Source organism: Buceros rhinoceros, unplaced genomic scaffold (assembly GCF_000710305.1).
Source record: "Buceros rhinoceros silvestris isolate BGI_N320 unplaced genomic scaffold, ASM71030v1 scaffold352, whole genome shotgun sequence".
Classification (NCBI taxonomy): Eukaryota; Metazoa; Chordata; class Aves; order Bucerotiformes; family Bucerotidae; genus Buceros; species Buceros rhinoceros.
The window spans coordinates 79,905-99,561 of record NW_010399290.1 but is presented as its reverse complement, the minus strand read 5'-3'; the positions used below and the strand labels follow the sequence as shown (position 1 = coordinate 99,561).

Genomic DNA, 19,657 nt, shown 5'->3' with positions numbered 1-19,657 from the left:
GTCCTCAGCGTTATGTAGTATGTCATTTAAAATTGTGCGTTGTAAGTCAAACTCATTTTTCCTTCTTGCCCTTCTCCTTAGTGGTTAGCGGGGGGGTGTGCGGGGGTGGGGGGGTTGAACTTAGTTGCTGTGGTTTAATGCCTGTGAAGGTTTATGTGTTTGATGTGTCGATATTCTTTCTCCCCCCAGAACGGGATGGTAACTAAAGATCTGACACGACTGAAAACACTTCTTGCTGAAACAGAGGTAATAATGAGCATCTTATTGGGAAAATAATGAGCAGTACCTGAAACAGCTGAAATGCTTGTTTTCCTGTGTCCCGGGAGATCTGTGCTCACTAGGAACATACCAGTTCAAACATTATTGTTTCCACTGGTCTGTTGGTCTTTACCATGTACCTCTTCAGGAGCCTTTCATCACAGTCTTGCGTGACATGTGAGACAATAGAGAAGGATGCTGGTGGATTGTTGACTTCTTTGAAGTAGCAAGTAGAAAGAATTCTAAGCATTTAGGGCTGTATTACTTATTTATTGTATTTTTCTCTCTCGGAAATGATTCTGAAGTAATAAACATGACTTAAGAAATTGGTTGACACCTGTAAATGCCCTCTTAGTCACCTTTTTCTGTGTTAGAGGTTAACCTGTCATGTCTATTGGTTAAATTATCAGGGTTTTTTTGTTTGCTTGGAGTTTTTTTCTTATGCTTTGTTTGGGCTTTATTTTTAATGTAGATTCAAAGCTGAAAGACACCTCATTACAGTTTAGACCTTTTTCCTTTTAAAGACTTTACTGCAGTCTACGTTAAAACGATCACAGGGTCAAATTTGGTTGTGTAAAAATCTCTAAAATTTTCTTCTGCCAATGAGTGGACTCAGCGTTCCTGTCAGAAGTCCTTTTATCAATGACTGCAGTCCAGTTGTTAGGTTAATATGAAATTCGTGTTTGTGACTGGAAGTGATTTCAGATGTCTTGTTAATATTTTTGTATTGGTTCTTTTGTATTGTTCTAAAACACATTTTGACAGCAAAGCAGCCAGAGCAGTTCTTGTTGATGAAATTGTTTTGTGTTCCTCTGTAACTGTGGGTATTTTTATATGATTATAGGCAGCTGGTAAAGTACCATCAGGATATCATGTAGAAGATTTAGAAGAAGGTATGTAACTGAATTCTAAAGCTACTTCGTTTTGTGGTGAGAAGACTTGGATTCTACTGAATGCTCAGCACTGCAGAGTAGTCAAAAAGCAAAAAAAGGAGCTTGACTGTTCTGATGAGCCCTGGGGATTGAGGTGGAACTATCTCATCAGTAATTGAATTCGGAGGCAGAAGTTTCTATTTATTGGTCTATTTATTGGTCTGCTGCATTCTGCAAATTGTTTGAAACTTGCCGTCATGACATTTGGACCTTTGTTCTGACTGAATTTGTTAGAGAATGAGAATTAATTTTTGGTGGATAATTTTTCTGGTGTACAAATGCACTTTGGGCTGATGTTTAGAGATACAGTTCCCTGCACGTTTGCTATCCCACTCAGAAAGACTGGGCAATTAGAAACGTAACCTTCGGTTTGACTTCTCTGCAGGGTCCCAGGATGGCTGGCAGTTCCGCCCTCCACCCAGGGGAGTCACAAGCAGTGAAGAATATACACTATGTAAAAGGTAAAGTCACTGCTTTATATCAACGTTCTCCAAGGGATCGTAACGTGCCCTCTTTTATTCAGCTGCTGACAGAATGGTTAGGAGGTCAGGAGAATGAAGGTACTTGTTAGAACAGGAGTTGATTTGTTCACAGGTTTTTGGAAGGGCCAGTTTATCCAGAAGCACTTCAGTTTATAAACCGGAATCACTACCTCCATTTTCACATGAGAATGGTTTGAGGACCATTTTTCTAGTGACAGGTCAGCATGTGTCTTTTCCCCCTACCTTTTCTAATTTGTGTAATTGCAGGGATGTGACAAATTCCCACAGACAGCAGCGTTAGCAAACTGAGGCACAGCAACGCGTGCTTTGACAGCAAATGGGGTGCACGCCTTCAGAGAAACGGGCTTTGATGATAGATGGGCTTTGTCTTTGCATAAAAAAATATGTTTGTAGAATTTCCCTCCGGATCTCATTACTTCCCCTCTGTGGAAGCTGGTGTACACAGAGGTGAATTGCCTTGGTGAACTCCAGTGGCTTGTGCTGGAGTTTCTCCTCCTTGTCTTTTTCAGTTGTCTAGTCAACATTGCTGGTAGTTTGTGGTGTTAATCATCATTACGTATGTAAAACTGCAGTAATACCTGTGGGGAGGAACCACCCTTGATTCTGCCATATATGTAACTGATGCAAATAAATGATTTTAAAAAGTTGAGCAGGAATCTGACCTGCTTTTTAAATGATGACGGAATTGCTTAATTTGGGCTACTTTTGGTATGATTTTCTAAAGATGCTAAATCTTGGCAACTCTCATTGACTTTGAACATATCTCTTGCATATTCAACAATTTTTAAAAAGCAGATATTTACAGTTTTACAATCATGATGATTTTCTTTTGAGTAACATCTAAACCATGTTTCCAGCCATTGCTTTCAAACATTTTTCTACTAACACTAATGAGCTTTACGTGCACTGTTAACCTGTGCAGTGAGAAGGATGTGCCTTACTCAGCAAATCATACAAACACTATCATTTTGACACGGACTAAAGATTTTAGTTCCTTATGAGGAGGCAGTTGCAGGTATTGAATATGAATTTTTGAAGCTGTGGTTTATTGTTCCCCTGTGTGCCATAAAGCAGTAGGAGTACAGCATATTTATTCTAGATAATGAAGCCATGGAATTGCGGGAGGTATTAAATAAGAAACTAAAAATGAGGATAAAAGTATCTGTTAAAAGTATGAACAATGAGAACTTGGAAAACATGCATAACGGAGATGCATTTTAAAGTAACATGCTTTCCTATTAAATAATGAAAAGGGAAACCGCTTGATTTTAAATCTGCTGTAAAGCTAATAAGAACAGGTCAAGAATTTTTTATGCTTGCTCTGCATTTACTTTGGGCCATGAAAACCATAACTGCACTTTAGCATTCTAATGCAATGGTGAATGGGAGAACTTGCAATAAAAATACCGTATTTCACTGCTGAGAAAAATATTTTAATTTAAAATATATTAAGGACCATAGCTTGAGAATGCATTTAGTAACATAGTGATATATATCATACTTATTTTATTTACACTTTGGGCACCAAACCATTAAATACTTACAATTTTCCATTAAGAAAAGTTTATACTAAATCATATTATAGAAGTGTGGCCTGGGTATCCAGGTACTTGTGCTGCAGGGTTTTCCTGTTGTAGTCAGGTGTTACTTGTTTTTGTCACATCGCTCAAAGTTCACATTCTAATTAATGTTATATTCCATAGCGTGTTTACTTTGGAAAGATCATTCAGTCACTGATCCCCTCCTGCTATCTTCATCAATGACGTGAGGTCCTGATTTGTATTAATTTAGTCTTGGTGCATCCTTTCTGTTTTGTAGTAGCTCAGCAATGTAGGAAGAGATTTTTCATATGAGTATATATGTAGATATCCACATGAAATTCAAATATATTTGGCAGAGATCAGCCTGTGTGGCTTTATTGGTAATAAAAGTGATGCTAACATTAACTCTTTATAGTCTTCTCATGCCAAACAAACAAAGCAGCCTCCTGGCCTGATGTTTAGTCTGTATATCCAATACTTTCTTAGCACCTTCAGAACTTACGTCCCCCTCCTCGGCCCCCCCCGCCATTTTATTCTTCATTTTGTCATTTATTTTTGAAGTGTTTCACTTTTTAAGAATGATGAAGGTGCAGCTACATCCTTGTGTTATACAATTTTAATACGAAGTTTAATTAAAAATAGTTCCCAAGTTGTACAGGCGTTTGCCCAGACTTGCAGAAAATTCTGAGAACTAGAATGCTTAAACTGTGTACAGGCGTTTGGAATAGCATTAATTTTGATGCATCAGCACATGCCATTAAATGTGAAATGTACTGCTTTATCAAATCCTTAGCCTCTGCAAAAATAGCTCCTTTTAGACTGATACACCCTTTACAAAGAAGAGAATTAAACCTCCTCCCTGACAGATGATTTCTGTGTAGGTGTATTTAGTAGAAAGGACCATGTGATGTCACTGTTGCTCCAAGAAAAACCATTGAATGAGTATTTATCAGCTAATAATGTAACTATTAGGGGAAATTATGCTATATCTTCCCTTTGTCCCGATTCACAGTGTTTTATTTATATTAATACAGTGCCTAGTCATTTCAGGGATGGTCTGTGATCTCATTGTGTTAATTGCTGTGCAAACACTTGGTTCTTTCTTCTTTGAAGCCGGCAATTTCTTAAGAAGACTTCTGTCTCCCTGCGTTTCAAAGAAACATACTTTTCTAGATTTTGCCATGAGAGAGGCTGCTGCCTTTTATTAAAAAAAGCCGCATTCGTGTGTATATTTCGAAATTAGTTCACATGGACTAAAGTGCCTTTAGTTCTGTGAGATAAACTTAAAGAATATCCTTCTGCTTTTAAAGTAAAATTTTGATAGATGTATTTTTTTAATTGGAGACTGAAAAGTTCAAGGCATAATCATTTTTCCTATTTTATGTAGATTTTTAGAGCAAGGGATCTGCAGGTACGGTGCACAGTGTACTTCAGCACATTCCCAGGAAGAGCTAACAGAATGGCAAAAACGATATGCTTCCCGCTTGATCAGATTAAAACAGCAGAAGGAAAACAAACAATGTTCGGGCAGTTATATGGAAACCTTGATTGAGAAATGGATGAATTCATTATCTCCTGAGAAAGTGGTAAGGAAAATATACTACTTCCCTGCGTGCTTGTATTTAAAACTAACAGATGAGCCTATTTTTGGCCCTTACTATCAGAGCTGGTCGACTGTCCAACGAATTTGCTCCCCTTTCCATCCTGCCCTGTGTCGTCTTGCAAAGGTACCAGAGACTTAGGCTGATTTCTGCAAACGTACTCATTCTTTCCAGGAATTCAGTAGAGTTTTGTGTATTACAGCGTGTGGGTTAATCGCAGCTTGTTCATTTTGAGTATTTACTGTTTGCAGTGCAGGATGGGTCAGCCAAGTCTCATGGTATTGTTCCTGTTCCTTGACTAGATGGCAGAGCTGTTTAAACTGGAGAACAATAAATGGTGAAGCTTTCATGACTTAGTGGAGAGTACTCTTGTTTGTGCATGGCTCCTTTCCCTTGCCTGCAGCTGCAGGCACTGTGTGAAGAACATCCAGTCCCCCAGATGTTCAAAAAAGTTTGAATACCAAGGAGTGTGGGGTATGGATATGATCAAACTTAGCAGCTGTTTGGAATTCCAAAGAATGTTTTTGCAGCATTTGACCAGCTCTGCTTAGCACTGACCCTAAGGAGTTTTCAGTCCATCTATTGTTGATTAAACACTGGGAAGAGTGGACTTTCTGCGAAACGCATTAATGAGCAGAAAGCCTGATTGTAGTTACCTGATGCCTCTAGTGGTCTCACTGACATCAGTGAGATCTGGGGTCTTCTGGAAATGCAGTCTTTGGGCTCATTGTATCACATCCTTCTTGCCAAATGAAATCCTGTTCTGCTTTAAACATTTACAATTCAGTTGGTTTTTGAAAAGCGAGTCCTGTGGGTAGTTGTGCTTAAACGATTATATTGTTCACTTACACAGTATCTCCTAGTAGATGTGGCTTGCCTGTCTCTCTGAATTAGCACAGATTTTCGTTAAATCCTACGCAGGACTTCCGTCAATCCTGCACAATTTAGGAAACTCTTCTTTCCACTTTCTGTTAGAGAACATACCTTTTCCTGAATGTTTTTTTTTTTTTTGCTACTGCCTGTAAAAGTTTAACGTTGTGTTATTTTTCTTTTAATCTAGCTTAGTGAATGTGTAGAAGGAGTGAGAGTAGAACATAATCCTGAGCTATCGGTAACTGTCACCACCAAGAAGTCTCATCAGACATGGACATTTGCTCTCACTTGTAAGGTAGGACTACTTATCTTCTGAGAGTCAGTCAGTAATATCTAGAATGCAGCCCATAACCTTTGGTTCAAAAGGAATTATGCAATTGAAATCTTAATCACAAGAGAAACTTCTTAGCACCATCCCTTCTCTCTCTTCCCAGCAGCTTGGTGATTATGTGTTGACTGCCCAGATTTCTGGAAAGCAGGCAGGACTTGTACCTGCTCTGGGAAGTTGAGAGTTCTTACAGGCTTTCAGTATCTGATTGCAAATTAAAATATTCCTGAAATAATTTCAGTTTTCCAACATACTGTCAATTCAACCTTTGCATTTTTTTTTATAGCCTGCAAGAATGCTGTATCGCGTGGCATTGCTTTACGATGCCCATCGTCCACATTTTAGTATCGTTGCAATATCTGCTGGAGACAGCACTACCCAGGTATCACAAGAAGTTCCAGAAAACTGTCAGGAATGGATAGGAGGGAAGATGGTTCAGAACGGAATAGATCATTATATATACAAAGTCAGTATAGCCTTTAACACAGAAATCTTTGGAACTTTTCGCCAAACTGTGGTGTTTGACTTTGGATTAGAACCAGTCCTCATGCAACGAGTTATGATTGATGCTGCTTCAACTGAAGGTAATGTATTTAAAAATTCTTTTGGAATTAGTGGAAGTCTTTCATGCCATCTCTTTCCTTTTCACGTTTCTGGGCAGACCAGCACCTCTCTTAACAGCTAACGAATGTCTTTCACTCTATGTTATGTTTATCATATATACGAATATAAACAGTGGACAAAAACTTCAGAGGGTGTAAATAAGGCAGATAACTGGAGTATGATTATTAACTCTGTGTTGGGATCTGGCTCCTAAATCTTGCCAGAACGCTGAGAGTTTCTAGTCTGGCGTGTGTCTGAAAGCAGCACTGGAAGTTAAAGCATGTTTATGTTTTTATAGTCATTCTTGCATTGAAAACACTAAACATGTAGAAAAAGGTCAGTTGAGAGTTTAAGTGTTTCTGTGCATGTATCTGACCAGGGTTGTCAAAGGCAAGAGGCGAAGTATAGGTTTGTAGCTCAGTGAATGGCTGTTGACATGAATTCTGAAAATGTGAAGAATGTGTAACTATATCCTTGTGTGTGTTCAAGTAAAAAAACAAACAAACAAAAACCTACATTACTGTAAGGTTTATTCTGTTTATGGAACTGATCTGTGCCTCAGTTCGAACCTGAAACAAGTCTGTTACCAGAAAGATGTCAGCAAACTGAAAAAGAAGGTACAGAAGAGGTACAGAAAAGAAGGAAGCTCTTTGATTTACGGTTAGAAGATTAAGAGAGCTAAATATAGGTCACTGTGTCACTTGGTAGCAAGTAAGGGGGTGGGATAGAGTATGGTAATTTTTTAAATGAATTTGATAATAAATAAATAAAATTTGAGAGATGCAAAGACCAACAAAACGTAATTGTAGCACTGGGGTGTAAGCAGAAAGAAGAAAAAGAAGGGAAAAAGGTGAAACAGAAACCAGCAGTCTTCAATGCCTGGCCATTATTTTGCAACATTAACAAGAAGCAACCCTAAAGAGCAAATACTAAAGATCATGAATTGATCTTTCCAGCTGACCCACGTGCTTGCAACCGAGAGCAGGAAGACTGTGCAAGTTGTAATGGTTCTTGGAGCAGAGAATATTGCATTGCAGATGAGAAACTATGTGTAGAAACAGGCGGTAGGAGCAGGTATTTTCAGGAGCTCTCGTGTGATCTCCATGTAGCAGTGTGGGTAGTCACAGCTGACAGGTTTCCCCAGACACTGAGTTTGTGGAAAACAGGGTCCTTTTATTGTAAACCTGTTTAAGATCAAGGGAACCAAGCCATAACTTGCAAAGTTGGAATTACTGTCAAACCAGTCTATGGTCTGGGTCCTTGGTTGGCTTAAACTAACTACTAACCGAGTGGTGCAGGTGGTAGCTGGTTGAAGTCCACGTGATGGATGCAGTTGAGATAGCACTCTCTAGCATTAGTTACTGAAACTTCCTTTTCACGTCTCACTTGTCTGTGTGCAGAGGACGCTGAAGTCTCCAAGCAGGTCGTTACTAATATTTATTTCAAAAGCAGAGCGTGCTAGGTGCCTTCCAGGTGAATGCAAGTGCAATATCCTGCCTTTTTGCTCAGGTAATCTAAAGTGTGTAGACAGGCCAGTGACAAGGGTAACTGGTGTTTTTGTGTCCAATTCCATTGTTTCTTTTACTTTTGGTGTATTGGGACTCATGGAAGTGTTTTTCAAACACAATGCCTGGGGTCTCTACATTTGCGTGTAATTCGGGGCCCTGTCTAGATATCTGGACCGGAAAGAAAGGTCAACATTAAAATTTCTTAATGGAGGAGCCTCCACTATGCATTTTGAAATCTTTATTTGCCATGGAGAAAAGGGAACTAAGAGAAGTTTTCTGTGCACTGAGAACGTACAAAATGTTCTTTGAGAAAGGGTCACCACATGTGCAGTCTGTGCCAAGAACTGTTTATGTCGGGCTTCCAGTGGAAGCCTCTCGGGTGCTGGGAATTAAATGGCTGCCTTTCTAGTAAACGAGGACTCAGTCCCAGAATAATTACTGAGCTTTTGTGATCTGAAGTATGGTTAGTACCGGAGAAAGCTTCATTTATGGTGAGATGACTTCAGACATAGAAACCACACAAACATGGACTTGTTCTTGCAATACAACTGTGGCTACTAGTATGGGACAGGCTGGAGGTAGATATTTAAATGTGGCTTCTCAGTGAACACACAAGATTAGCGAGTAAGATAAGCTGCATTCCTGTAGTCATAGTCAAGCTGAACTGAGATTTCTTTTTGCTAAAAAGCTGTTTTTCTTCTATTTAGAACAAAGACAGTCAAGATGATGTAAAGTATTTAATTTGAATTTGAAAATGTCTTTTTTGCACATTTTCCAGCGTTGGTGTGATATCCTGGATACCTATCTTAAATCTTACTCAGAGATAATACATGAAGATAGAGTAGCTTCACTATAAATGCCAAGTATTTCCAGCTCTGCAATTTATCTGCAATTCTGTTAACTGATGCATAGTTGTTGTCATAGTGTTTTTGTTCTGTTAAAGGATATATTTCGGGTGGACAGCGCTTGATCTTCTGCTTTTCATTTAAGCTATGCGGTCCCTGAAACTAGGGACTGAAAAAATTGATTTCCTTTTAATTTTCTAACTTTATATCAGTTTAGGTTACGTTTCCAAAGTTTTGCCTGGCAAACTGCTTTTAGCTATATAATGCAACTCTCAACGTGCACTGTGATACTGCAGAATTTTTTTAAAGGCTTTCACAGCGTTGCAAATTTAATGATTTCTTATCAGCTAGTTTAACAACTTGTCTTTACTACCTTCTGAATTTTATAGTATATAATGTTAGGTTCTTCTCTACTTTATATTTTTAAATGAGCTGATGTTGCAGTTTGGCTTTGAAAGCATAGTGACATGCCAAGTCCTTCAAAGCTGTTTGTGATTCTTAAAATAAAAGCCCTTGTTTGTCTGTGTTAATTCTATTTGCTAGCTATGGAATATATAATTTTCTGGTACTGTGTGAGAGCCTGCTTGCTCTCTGTACATCTGAAAAGTAGGAATGGTAAGTACTAGCAATGAACTTACTAAAGCTGCTGTAGGCAGCTCTTACCTACATTTAGTTCATGATCTCGCTATTTTTAGTAGCGTGTGGGGGGTTTTTTTGTTTGTTTTAAAACCAAACACATACAAAGTTTGAACTTATTTCCTTTCCCTATTACGTATCTACATGCAGATCTTGAATACCTGATGCATGCACGGCAACAGCTACTAACCACAGCTAAGCGCTGGGATTCTACTTCTAAGACTATTGTAGAATTTGAGCCTAATGAAACTACTGAATTGGAGAAGAGCCTTCTTACCAGATACCAAATCCCCCTGTCTGCTGACCAGCTCTTTACACAATCTGTCCTGGACAAATCATTGACCAAGACCAACTATCAGTCACGGCTACATGACCTCCTATATATTGAGGAAATAGCACAGTATAAGGAAGTTAGCAAGTAAGTGATACCTTCATAAAAATCCTTTGTAGATATTTCTTGCCATCCTGTAGGAAATGAGGATGGCAGCTTTTTTTCATTAAACCTGCATGCGTGTTTAAGATACTAAGTCTTCCTGTTTATTGGAAATGGGTTTGAATACGAGTCTGGAAATAGTAACTTTTAATGAAGGTCACTAGCACTTGACAAATGAAATTTACTGATAACTCGTTTAAAACAAATAGTTTGTATCAGTCTGTGTTTACACTTGGAAGCACTAAGCAGCTACTGTGCAATGTTTTGTTAATGCCTGGATAATTATTTCTGTTTGTAATTTTTTGGCTGTCTGTACAAAAATACATTAATAATGGGAGGCATATTTCTGTTCCTTGGTGAAAGTAAGTGATACATGAAATCTTTGTACAAAAGGTTGAATTGTGGGTGGATGAAACTCTGATCTTATGATGATGTGGCAGCTGACTTTATTATATTAATTCTCTAAATAGACTGAAACCCAGCTTTGGAATAAAAGTTCCTAATAAAAGGCATGTAATATACGTTGTTCTATCCTTAGATATTATGTACATATTTCCTGTCTGGATTAGCTGCATGAACAGCCACAGAGTTGGGACAAAGATAGGAGCTTCCCCTGTATAGACTCACGGGGCCTTTTTTCTGTAGTTTGAGGTTAAAATTTTTGCCTGCGCTCATGTGGTACGGAAGAGTTTTTAAGTGTTGTGCTGCTCAGTATGGAAAGTCAAGAAGGTGGAACTTCCCTTTAACCTAGTTTGGTAGCATATTCAGTTCTATCAATTACTGAACTTCCAAATCAGAAATGTCATTTGAAGATGAACCACTCCTGGAGCTACAGAGGTTCCGCTGACTCGCCCCTCTAGAATTTAGGAAGAAAATACTACGAGTAGTTGTATTTCTAACACTTTTAAAGCAGGTAAATGGTTCACATTTCTTTTCTTTGTATCAGATGAAGGGCAGTGTATTTGAGCTGTTCTTCTTCTTTCATCGCTGCTCTGCTTTGATCTGGAGCTGGAATCCAACGTACAGAGGAATCATGCTTGAACATTGTTTTCAGCATACAAAATGTTCTCCGTCATACATACTTATTATCAGGTTGACTTTTCTAAGGTTTTTTTAAAAACAGAAGTGGCTTTAAAGTAAAGATTGAAATATGGTATCAAAGTAAACAATATTATTACTGAGTGAATTTCCATGTTGAGCATTACACTCTCATGCATCATAGGAAGCCAAAGTGCAGCATGCCTGTAGAAATGAGAGAGTAGGTGTATCCTGTCTGTAATGCTTCCCCTTTGGACAGTTTGATGCAGCGATAAGCTATTCCTCTTCTTTTTCTGTCTAGGAGATTAATAAAAGTAATTTTTAATAATGTACTTGAAATCTTCTGTTTTAATAGTGTTGATGACAGAAATACTGTTTTGATCTTGTAGCTGACCCACTTTACTGCAGCAAGGCTCAAACTAGCACACTGTGCTGATCCTCTGAGGCTGAGATCACACACTTGGTATTCTCTGGTGTCAGGGTTGCAGGCCTAGAAAAGGGCCCGGAAATCCAAATGCAAGTGGGATGTAATCTCTCTGAAGCAGTGCCATGAGTGAACACGTTGATGAGCGGCTGCTCTCTAATGGGTTTGTGTGAGCACATTGTAAAAGTAGTAGAGTTGTCAACATGGCCTTGTACGACAAGACTGGAGTAAAGTGAGTGTGTGCGGTTCAGACTGGGGTGAACTCTTGGCTTTTAAGAATTTTGATGATTTCTCTCTTTCTTGGAAAACACTATTTCAGACTTCATGTGGGTTCACCTGAGTGGAGCTACTGAAGAGTATTGGATGAAGGTTGCAGTGTCTCTGAAAAGCCACTTGAACTCAGTTATAAGGGATTTCATTCTGGATAATCTCAGAGAGCTTTACTTTTAATTCATGTTTATTCCAATACTTGAAGAGACATTTATAAAAATTACTCCACATGAGTACATCACAAAATAGAGTAAAAATGATTAGAATAAAGGAGCCACTGCTATCTAATTTCCAATCAGAAATAGAATTAAAAGCAAAACAATGTTCTGATCTGGATGCTAGTCTGGTTTTGGAAAGTTTTGCCCTACATATATGTGTTCATGCTTTTAAAGCTCCTCTTTCTTGCACATTCAAAAGAAGAATGGGATGTAATTGTTCAAGTGGCTAGAACTTACTGTGTGTTTCCTTGTATGACCATTAAAGAGTGTGTGAGATGAGGCATAGCTCCTTCCATGCAGTGCACACCATCAGCTACTAGAATTACAGAGCGGGGCTGACTTATCCTCAAGGCTGTGGAAACTTAAAATACTGGCTTTAATGGAAAATTAATTTGAATCTTAGAGGATGTTGTAGTTCAGCAGTTTGCCAGAAGGTGTCAGCTTACTCAATGGAAAGCGCTTGATAATCTCTGAATTTTAGATACCCTTTAGCACAGCAGGTTCCGTTCAGTCATTTATGAAGACAGTAACTTGTGCCTTGTCTCAGAACAGCAGTAATACCATTTTCCAGCATGTTTTTACAAATACGAACTTGAGAACAAGCTGATACTTATTCAGCAGTGTAGGGATTCAACTTTAGGGAAGTTTTAACAAAATAAATTTAGAGCAGCAAGTGATTGTATCTTAGTAATAATGCTGAGCTCTTGGTCACGATGCTAAATGTTTTAAAGCATCTGAATGAGAGATGAGCTGGTTCAGATGTTGCTAAGCTGCCGATAGCTCCTTTGGAATAGTGCAGCACTTGTATAGAGGTTTGGGTTGTTTTTAGCACAGTGGAAATGGGAAGGGTTACATTTCATTCTAGCGCATTCCCTGACGTACCTGCTTTTGAGTGACTGTTTAACTGTGGCTTGTGCAGTAACCTTTGTGGTTACTCAGGAACTGAACAAATCCGTGGTTGGTGAGAAAATGTCTCTTGCTTTTTGAGAGTGGAGGAGTGTGAAATCTGATCTGACTTAGGTAAAGAAGCACCTATTACCACAAGGGGGCAAAGCTGCAGTTTTGGTGCAAGATTATCTTTTTGCCAGATATGGAAAAAGATATATTTGATTGGCTTGGTAGATGTTTAATTACCAAGTGAGCTAAAATGTTAGGTTTTAATGTTACAGGCTTGTGATTATTGATGTTACAGGGCTTAAACAATGTATTACCAGTTCATTAGATTAAAACAGAAATTGTGAGAACAGATCAAATAAAACCACTATGAATATTAAAAGTATTATTAAAAAATGAGGGGTTTTTTCCTAAGAAGTTTTATTTCATTTGTGAAAACCTTTTGGTTTTTACTTTTTTTTCCTGTAATTTGTTGCAAATTTAGGAAAAAGTTGTTGATGAGAACTCAGGATAGGTTATTGATAGTGTGGCAGACTTTTTCCCCTTTTGTTCTTTTTAGGTTCAACCTTTTTAGGTACAACCTTTTCAGGTTGTACAATCTGTTTAAAGAAACCACGTGCTCTAGGAGGAGATTACTGTGTGTTGGTGAGAGGGCAATAAAGTGTACTAACAAGTCACTATGCTGTTTTATGCACGTGACTTCTAGAAAATTGTAACCACAAAGAGTGAATTTGTGACATATCTGATTACAGCAGGAACTTGCTGCTAATAGGATTTCTGTGGACTGATGTTTATATGGCTAAGCCTGTGCTGTTTTCTGTCATTTCAAATAAAATTATCTCATTTTACTGTCTACATTCTGATTTTTGGAGACATTTTAATCGATCCCTCTGAATTATACATAAAATACCTTTTACCTTTTAAGATGTAGTTTATCATCTTTGGTGTGCAGCCTGGAAGAGATAGAGGAAATAAATAGGAATCTTACTCTGTTCTTTGCCTGCATGTCTCTCCTTGAACACCTAACATAAGCTTACAAACTATTTAAATAGAAGTTTTTACTGCAGAACAACCGTGATTCACCTGAAACTTATTTGGGTTCAGAAAATCTAGTATTTGGCTCTCCTGTGATGGTTCTTTTTCCAAGTTTCATAGATGTTAATTCTTTTGAATATGTGTTTTATAGGCAGTAATCAAGAGAAAAATGTGTAAACATTTGACAGCTACATACTTATGAAAGGCCTGTTTGGCTGTACTTGTTTACGTTTAGAATTTATACATTCAGAATGCGAGGCAGGGGATCTTCATCAGAATGCATGGAATTTCTGAATCTGAGAGCATTTTTCTGCACTGACTTGATGCTTTCTTACTTAGGTTCAACATAAAAGTGCAATTGCAGATTGTAGCAAGCTTCATGCTCACTGGTGTTTCTGGAGGTGCAAAGTATGCCCAAAATGGACAACTTTTTGGCCGCTTTAAGCTCACTGAAACGCTTTCGGAAGACACTTTGGCTGGACGGCTGGTGATGACCAAAGTCAATGCTGTTTATTTATTGCCTGTCACTAAAGAGAAGTCAGCGCAGACCCAAGGAACCAAAGAGAAGGTTTATGAAGCAGCTATTGAGGAGAAAACAAAGGATTATATCTTCTTGAGGGTATCCAGGGAATGCTGCGAAGAACTTAATCTTCGGGCAGATTGTGAAATGCAGGTAAATCCGAGTCGAAGTGAATTTGGTATGGGAACTGTTTGTATTGTCTCTGTTTTGGCTCCACCAGACATGTGAATTAATGAGTTTAGTTTCTGCGAAGTTATTCTGAGATGATTGTGTTGCTCGCAGGTTTTTGTTTCTATACCTTGTGGTTTTGAGAGTGTGATTTGTAAGTTGTCTTGGACATTGGTCTTATGTCTCTGGTTCAAATGCAAAGCCTTCTCTGTGGCCTTGTAAAGGAAACCTTTGTTCTATTTTTATTTTCCTGCAGGTAGGTGTTTGTGGGCAGTTCCTGGGCTTTCTTCCACCAGACCTACCTCTCCCTTCCCATTCTAATGCTTGTTCCTGCTGCCTGGACATTTCTCCATCTTAGTCTTTCTGATGTGGGTTCCATCACTCTGTCCCTCATAGCTATTTTCACCAGAGTCCTCAGAAACCTTTTCTTAATGAAGTCAAAGGAGGGAGTTTTCTATTCCTGCAGTTTTTCTCACAAAAACCCCCAAATCCCCAAACCAGCCAAACAAAAAAAGACTCTGCTGTTCTTTATATCACCAGCTCAAACTTGGTCTTTGATAACTTGCAGCTTGGACTCTTTATTTTGTGTCTTCTCATTCTTTTTGATTGCGTCGTTGTGGATTCCACTATTTGTTCCTAGGTCTGAGGTGAAATTAATTTTTAATAAGGTCTGCTGAGGTTATGAATGGGCCTTGTGCTGCTTTCTGAGCCCATATCAGCACAAAAGGAATATTGTTCTTCAGGGGGATTACAGTATTTCTTTGAAGAGGATGAGGTTTGGTAGATGGAAGATGGTAGATGAGGAAGGTAAATAAATACTCTTATTATATATCTCCTGTACTTCAGAATGATAATACTTGCATCCATGGCTCTCACTCTGCTGAGAGTTATATCCAAGAGAGAGACTTACCTGTCTTGGAGGCATTCGGTCACAAAATGAGGAGTTACAACACTTTTGCTGGGGAAAACTGTGTTGTCAGTAGGATCAGGTTTTTGATCATTTGGCAGTTAACGTGAAATGGGTGAGGATACATTTAAAAAAAAATGCTGTGTTTTTTTGCAAACAATACAGTGTATTAGATATAAATGTATTTAAGGGAAGATAAAGCTCTAGCTAAGTTAAATAAACTCGCCCGTCTCCAGCGTGTGTCTGCTATAGACCTTGTGATTGCTCTTGTTACCACATGGAAATAGTCTCAAATGAAGGTCACTGGAATTGCTTGAAATGAATGCATTTTCACCAGACGAATTATCTCCTCCCATTCATTTTGTTTTGGGGAAACATATGTAAGAATCCTAATGTCTTAATTTAACATGGGTAATTGGTCTGGGAAGACTTACGCTGTTCTGGGCTCTTGGCTTTGTGTTTGTTTTCTTAAAACAATAATTAAACTTACTAATTGATTCTCTCAGAAACTCCACTGGAATGCAAAATGAGCTGGGGCTTCAGTAACTGGCTTATTTTTCTTTGACTGTCTTATAAAACTTTGCCCGAGGCAGCAAATCGATTCTGCATTAAAAATTGTGTCCTAAAGTTATTTGTGAAATCATTTAGTACTTCATACATGCCCCTTGGCTGCTGCTTTTTTGGTGTCCAAACTAACGTGCACCTGTTTTATTTTTGGAGTGATTATTCCGTTCTGTGTCCTCTTCTGTGAAACTGGCAGTGGGCTAACTTCCTTTCCCACTGTTTTCCTATTGTGGAGTATATATTAAAGCAGGTTACGTGCCTCTTCTTCACAGATGGCCTCATTCAGTACTCTGCAACAGCAAATACAACTATTTGATTCAATCCAAACTGGATTAAAACCAAATCAAGCTGTTAAAGTGGTGAATGCGGGTAGATAATAAGAGGTATTTCATGCTACGCACCTTGCTTGGACTCCCAGAAGGCGCTACCAAAGTGTTGCTCAGATGAGCATCACAGTTTTGTGTGTTTAAATGATCATTCTTCTCTTGGGTGGTCTTTTGTTAGCCTTGGATCTGTCTGAGGAGAGAGATATTTCCTGTATAGATAAAAATGGGAGGCTGGGACTATCACCATTTGTGTGGAAGACTTTTTCCAAACATCTGCAGGATATGACTGGGGGGACAAGTTGGCACTGGGTGGAGATGGGTAGGACAGAGCTTTGAAAGGAAGCTCGAGGTCCCCCTTGGGCAGGGTGAGCTGGTGCTGTCATTCTTGATGAGACCTAAACCTCGCTGTGGTGGAGACCCTGATACTTCCTCAGGTAGTGGATAGGCATGAGCTACTTGATGGAACAGTGAGGGGGAAAAAAATCTTCAATGTTCACGTGTCCTATTTAAAAAAAGTTTTCCTAGCAGTTGCAATCGCTTTAGTGAACTCCATGCTTGATGTTGTACAGATTTGTTACTGCCCTTTTCTTCAGAGTTGTGGTTATACATCTTGCTGTAGAATGTGATAGTCAAGATGAATATTTCATGTCTTTGTATCTGCCAGAGACTGAAAGTTAATGGCTACGTTCTGCACTGATACAAGCAAACATTGTTTATTTACAGCAAAGCTAGTGTTGATTTTACATGCTACGGAATAATATGAACAGTATAATATTTAAATATTCCAGAAAAAAGAAAAAGGTAAGAGCTGTGTCTTGCAAATCCTTTTGAAGGAGATGGTCTTCAAGCAGTGAACATCACTGGTGCACAGGAGGGGTTTTACAGGTGTGATCCCTAGGGTAGGAAGCAACCTTGTGGCCAGACAAAGGAGCGTCAGGTCCAACAAGTAGTTAAATCTGGAAGGCTAAATTATTCCTCTATAGGAAAAGGTTCGTGAGAGAAGTTTATATGGCTTTGGATGTTGTGTTTAGAGAAGTGATTCTCTGGTTTTTTTTAACTCTTCTTTTTGTTTTTTCTTTTTTTTCTCAGATTTGCTGAGATAATCACAGGGATCTTTAATACAACATTAGTATATAAAGGAAAACTATTTGATGAGGACTTTTAAAAGTCTTTGTATAAGTTGTCAAAATATTATTACAAAATTATTCTTGTGTTTTATTATTATTATTCATTATTTCTTATATTCTAGGCTTCTGCGTTAGTTGTTAACGTGGAGTTCTTTAACACAATGCACTGATAGATTCATTTGATTTTGGAGAGAATAGTAATTTCAAATTAAATGTGTGTAAATGATAATCTGAGTGAACTGTTTTTATGAATTGTTTCCCCAGGAGCTGCTTTTATCCTGTGTTCAAATTTAAAAAGTATTTTCCTCTTTGCTCTTTTAGTATTTGTGTGTATGAAGTAATTTCACTATCTGTTGTTCAGTTCTGAATTTAATCAGGGATGTTAATGTGCTCTGCATGTTGTTTCTGGCTTCGTAACAGAGTTTTTGTTAGCATTATCTTTTATTTACTATCATTAAAAACCAAGTGATTGAGAGAACAAAAAAATGAATGTATTGATAAGGAACTAATTATTAGAAATTAACTACTGGAGAGTCCAGTTGAACAGGAGTGAACAATTTATATTATTCCAGAATGTTTGACTAGAAATAGTAACGTTTGGGATTTATCTCTGCTGGTCACACATGTGATTTATGTCATCTGTTGATCCATAAAATTTTCTGGCCTGTCACTTTTTCAGGATTGTTCTTACAGTGAGGGGTGGAAGCTTATATGTGTAAAAACAATATTTTAGGACAATGGTATTTTCCAGGACTTTTTTTGTATTCAAAAATAATTTCAAGAATGTTTCCCCTCTAATTTTTTTCTGAAAGTTCAGTGGAATTTAATCTTAAAGTCAAACAAAAAAATTAAATTAGAGAAAATGTTGTATTTATCCTTGCCTCAAAAAAAAAAAAAAGAAAAAAAAGAGCAAGGAAATTTTATCGCAAACCTTTTGGTTGAATGATGTTTGCTGTTTTCTTCTAAGAGTCGGTAGTTTGCAGGAAGATAAAAATGTATCATATGCAGCAAAGGCTAATGAGTGTCTTTTAAATGAATCATTTTTGGTTGACCTCTTCATTCGTTCATTTTGTACCACAGGTTGAACTTCAGTTTCAGTTAAATCGCTTACCCCTCTGCGAAATGCATTATGCCTTGGACAGGATTAAGGACAACAGTATTTTGTTTCCAGATGTCAGCATGACTCCCACCATACCCTGGAGTCCCAACAGGTACAAGAATACCAACACTTGAACATTAAAGATTGCATTGCAATGCAGTGCTGAATTTCTCGTAACAGATGGCTGAAGCCTGCCCTAGAACAAGAAATGCGTCTTGCTCCTCGTTAATGGTGAGGATGGCTCAGAGAAGGGAGTGAAGCCGTTCTAAATAAAGCAAGAAAAAGTCATCCTCTGAGGACAAGAATCTGTTGATTGGTTTTCCCTGTGGTTGAGCTGTGGTTTCGCAGGCATTGCCGCAGTATTGTAGCTGTAGAAAACGAATCTGCTATTGTTGATTACTGTTCTGCTGTTCTTCACGGCAAATACACCTAATACTTTACAGGAATGCAAATACCAGTTACCAGGAGTTTGCTGTGCAGGATCTTAGGAGTGCAGACTCTGATTTGCAAGGAGCAAAGTGCTTTTGGAGTTTGATGGAGAGCCCAAATTTGGACATACCACTGAGGGGGATGACTAGGAGAAGTGTGGGAGTGATTCTTGGAAGGACCAGCATTGCTCTTGCAAGCAGTCCTGAGTCTTTAATATATATGTCTTACAGTTTCTTTTATGAAATTATAAACCCCTGTGTTGTGTAAATATTACTAAGGAAACTTAAGGCTGATGCAGTGAAAATAGTTTGTCTCAGAGGAAACGTAGGGAAGAGAAATGTGAGGCTGTGTTGCTCAGGGAACATGGTCAGTACTCTCGCTGCCTAGGGAAGGATAAAAGAGGCATGAGGTTTCTGTCCTTGGAAACCAGGGCTATGAGAAGTATGTGGAACTGATAGCCTGTACAGCATGTGAGGAGTCGTGTGGTGTCTTGAAGGTGAGGCTTGGGAGCATGGTTGTGGTACACTACAAATCAGAAGATAGCTCAGGGATTAAAAGGAAAGGCATCTGGCCAGAA

The 19,657-nt window shown here is 38.4% G+C and overlaps 1 protein-coding gene across 1 annotated transcript in view; it reads left to right on the top strand.

The window, feature by feature from the left end:
* HELZ (helicase with zinc finger) overlaps window positions 1-19,657 on the top strand; it is a 67,241-nt gene that overhangs the window by 7,502 nt on the left and 40,082 nt on the right. Inside the window, exons 4-12 of the mRNA XM_010131386.1 lie at window positions 190-246; window positions 1,103-1,151; window positions 1,576-1,651; window positions 4,622-4,820; window positions 5,896-6,003; window positions 6,323-6,620; window positions 9,779-10,046; window positions 14,280-14,613; window positions 18,633-18,763. Coding sequence (XP_010129688.1) covers window positions 190-246; window positions 1,103-1,151; window positions 1,576-1,651; window positions 4,622-4,820; window positions 5,896-6,003; window positions 6,323-6,620; window positions 9,779-10,046; window positions 14,280-14,613; window positions 18,633-18,763 — 1,520 coding nt within the window. The remainder of the gene's footprint in view (window positions 1-189; window positions 247-1,102; window positions 1,152-1,575; window positions 1,652-4,621; window positions 4,821-5,895; window positions 6,004-6,322; window positions 6,621-9,778; window positions 10,047-14,279; window positions 14,614-18,632; window positions 18,764-19,657) is intronic.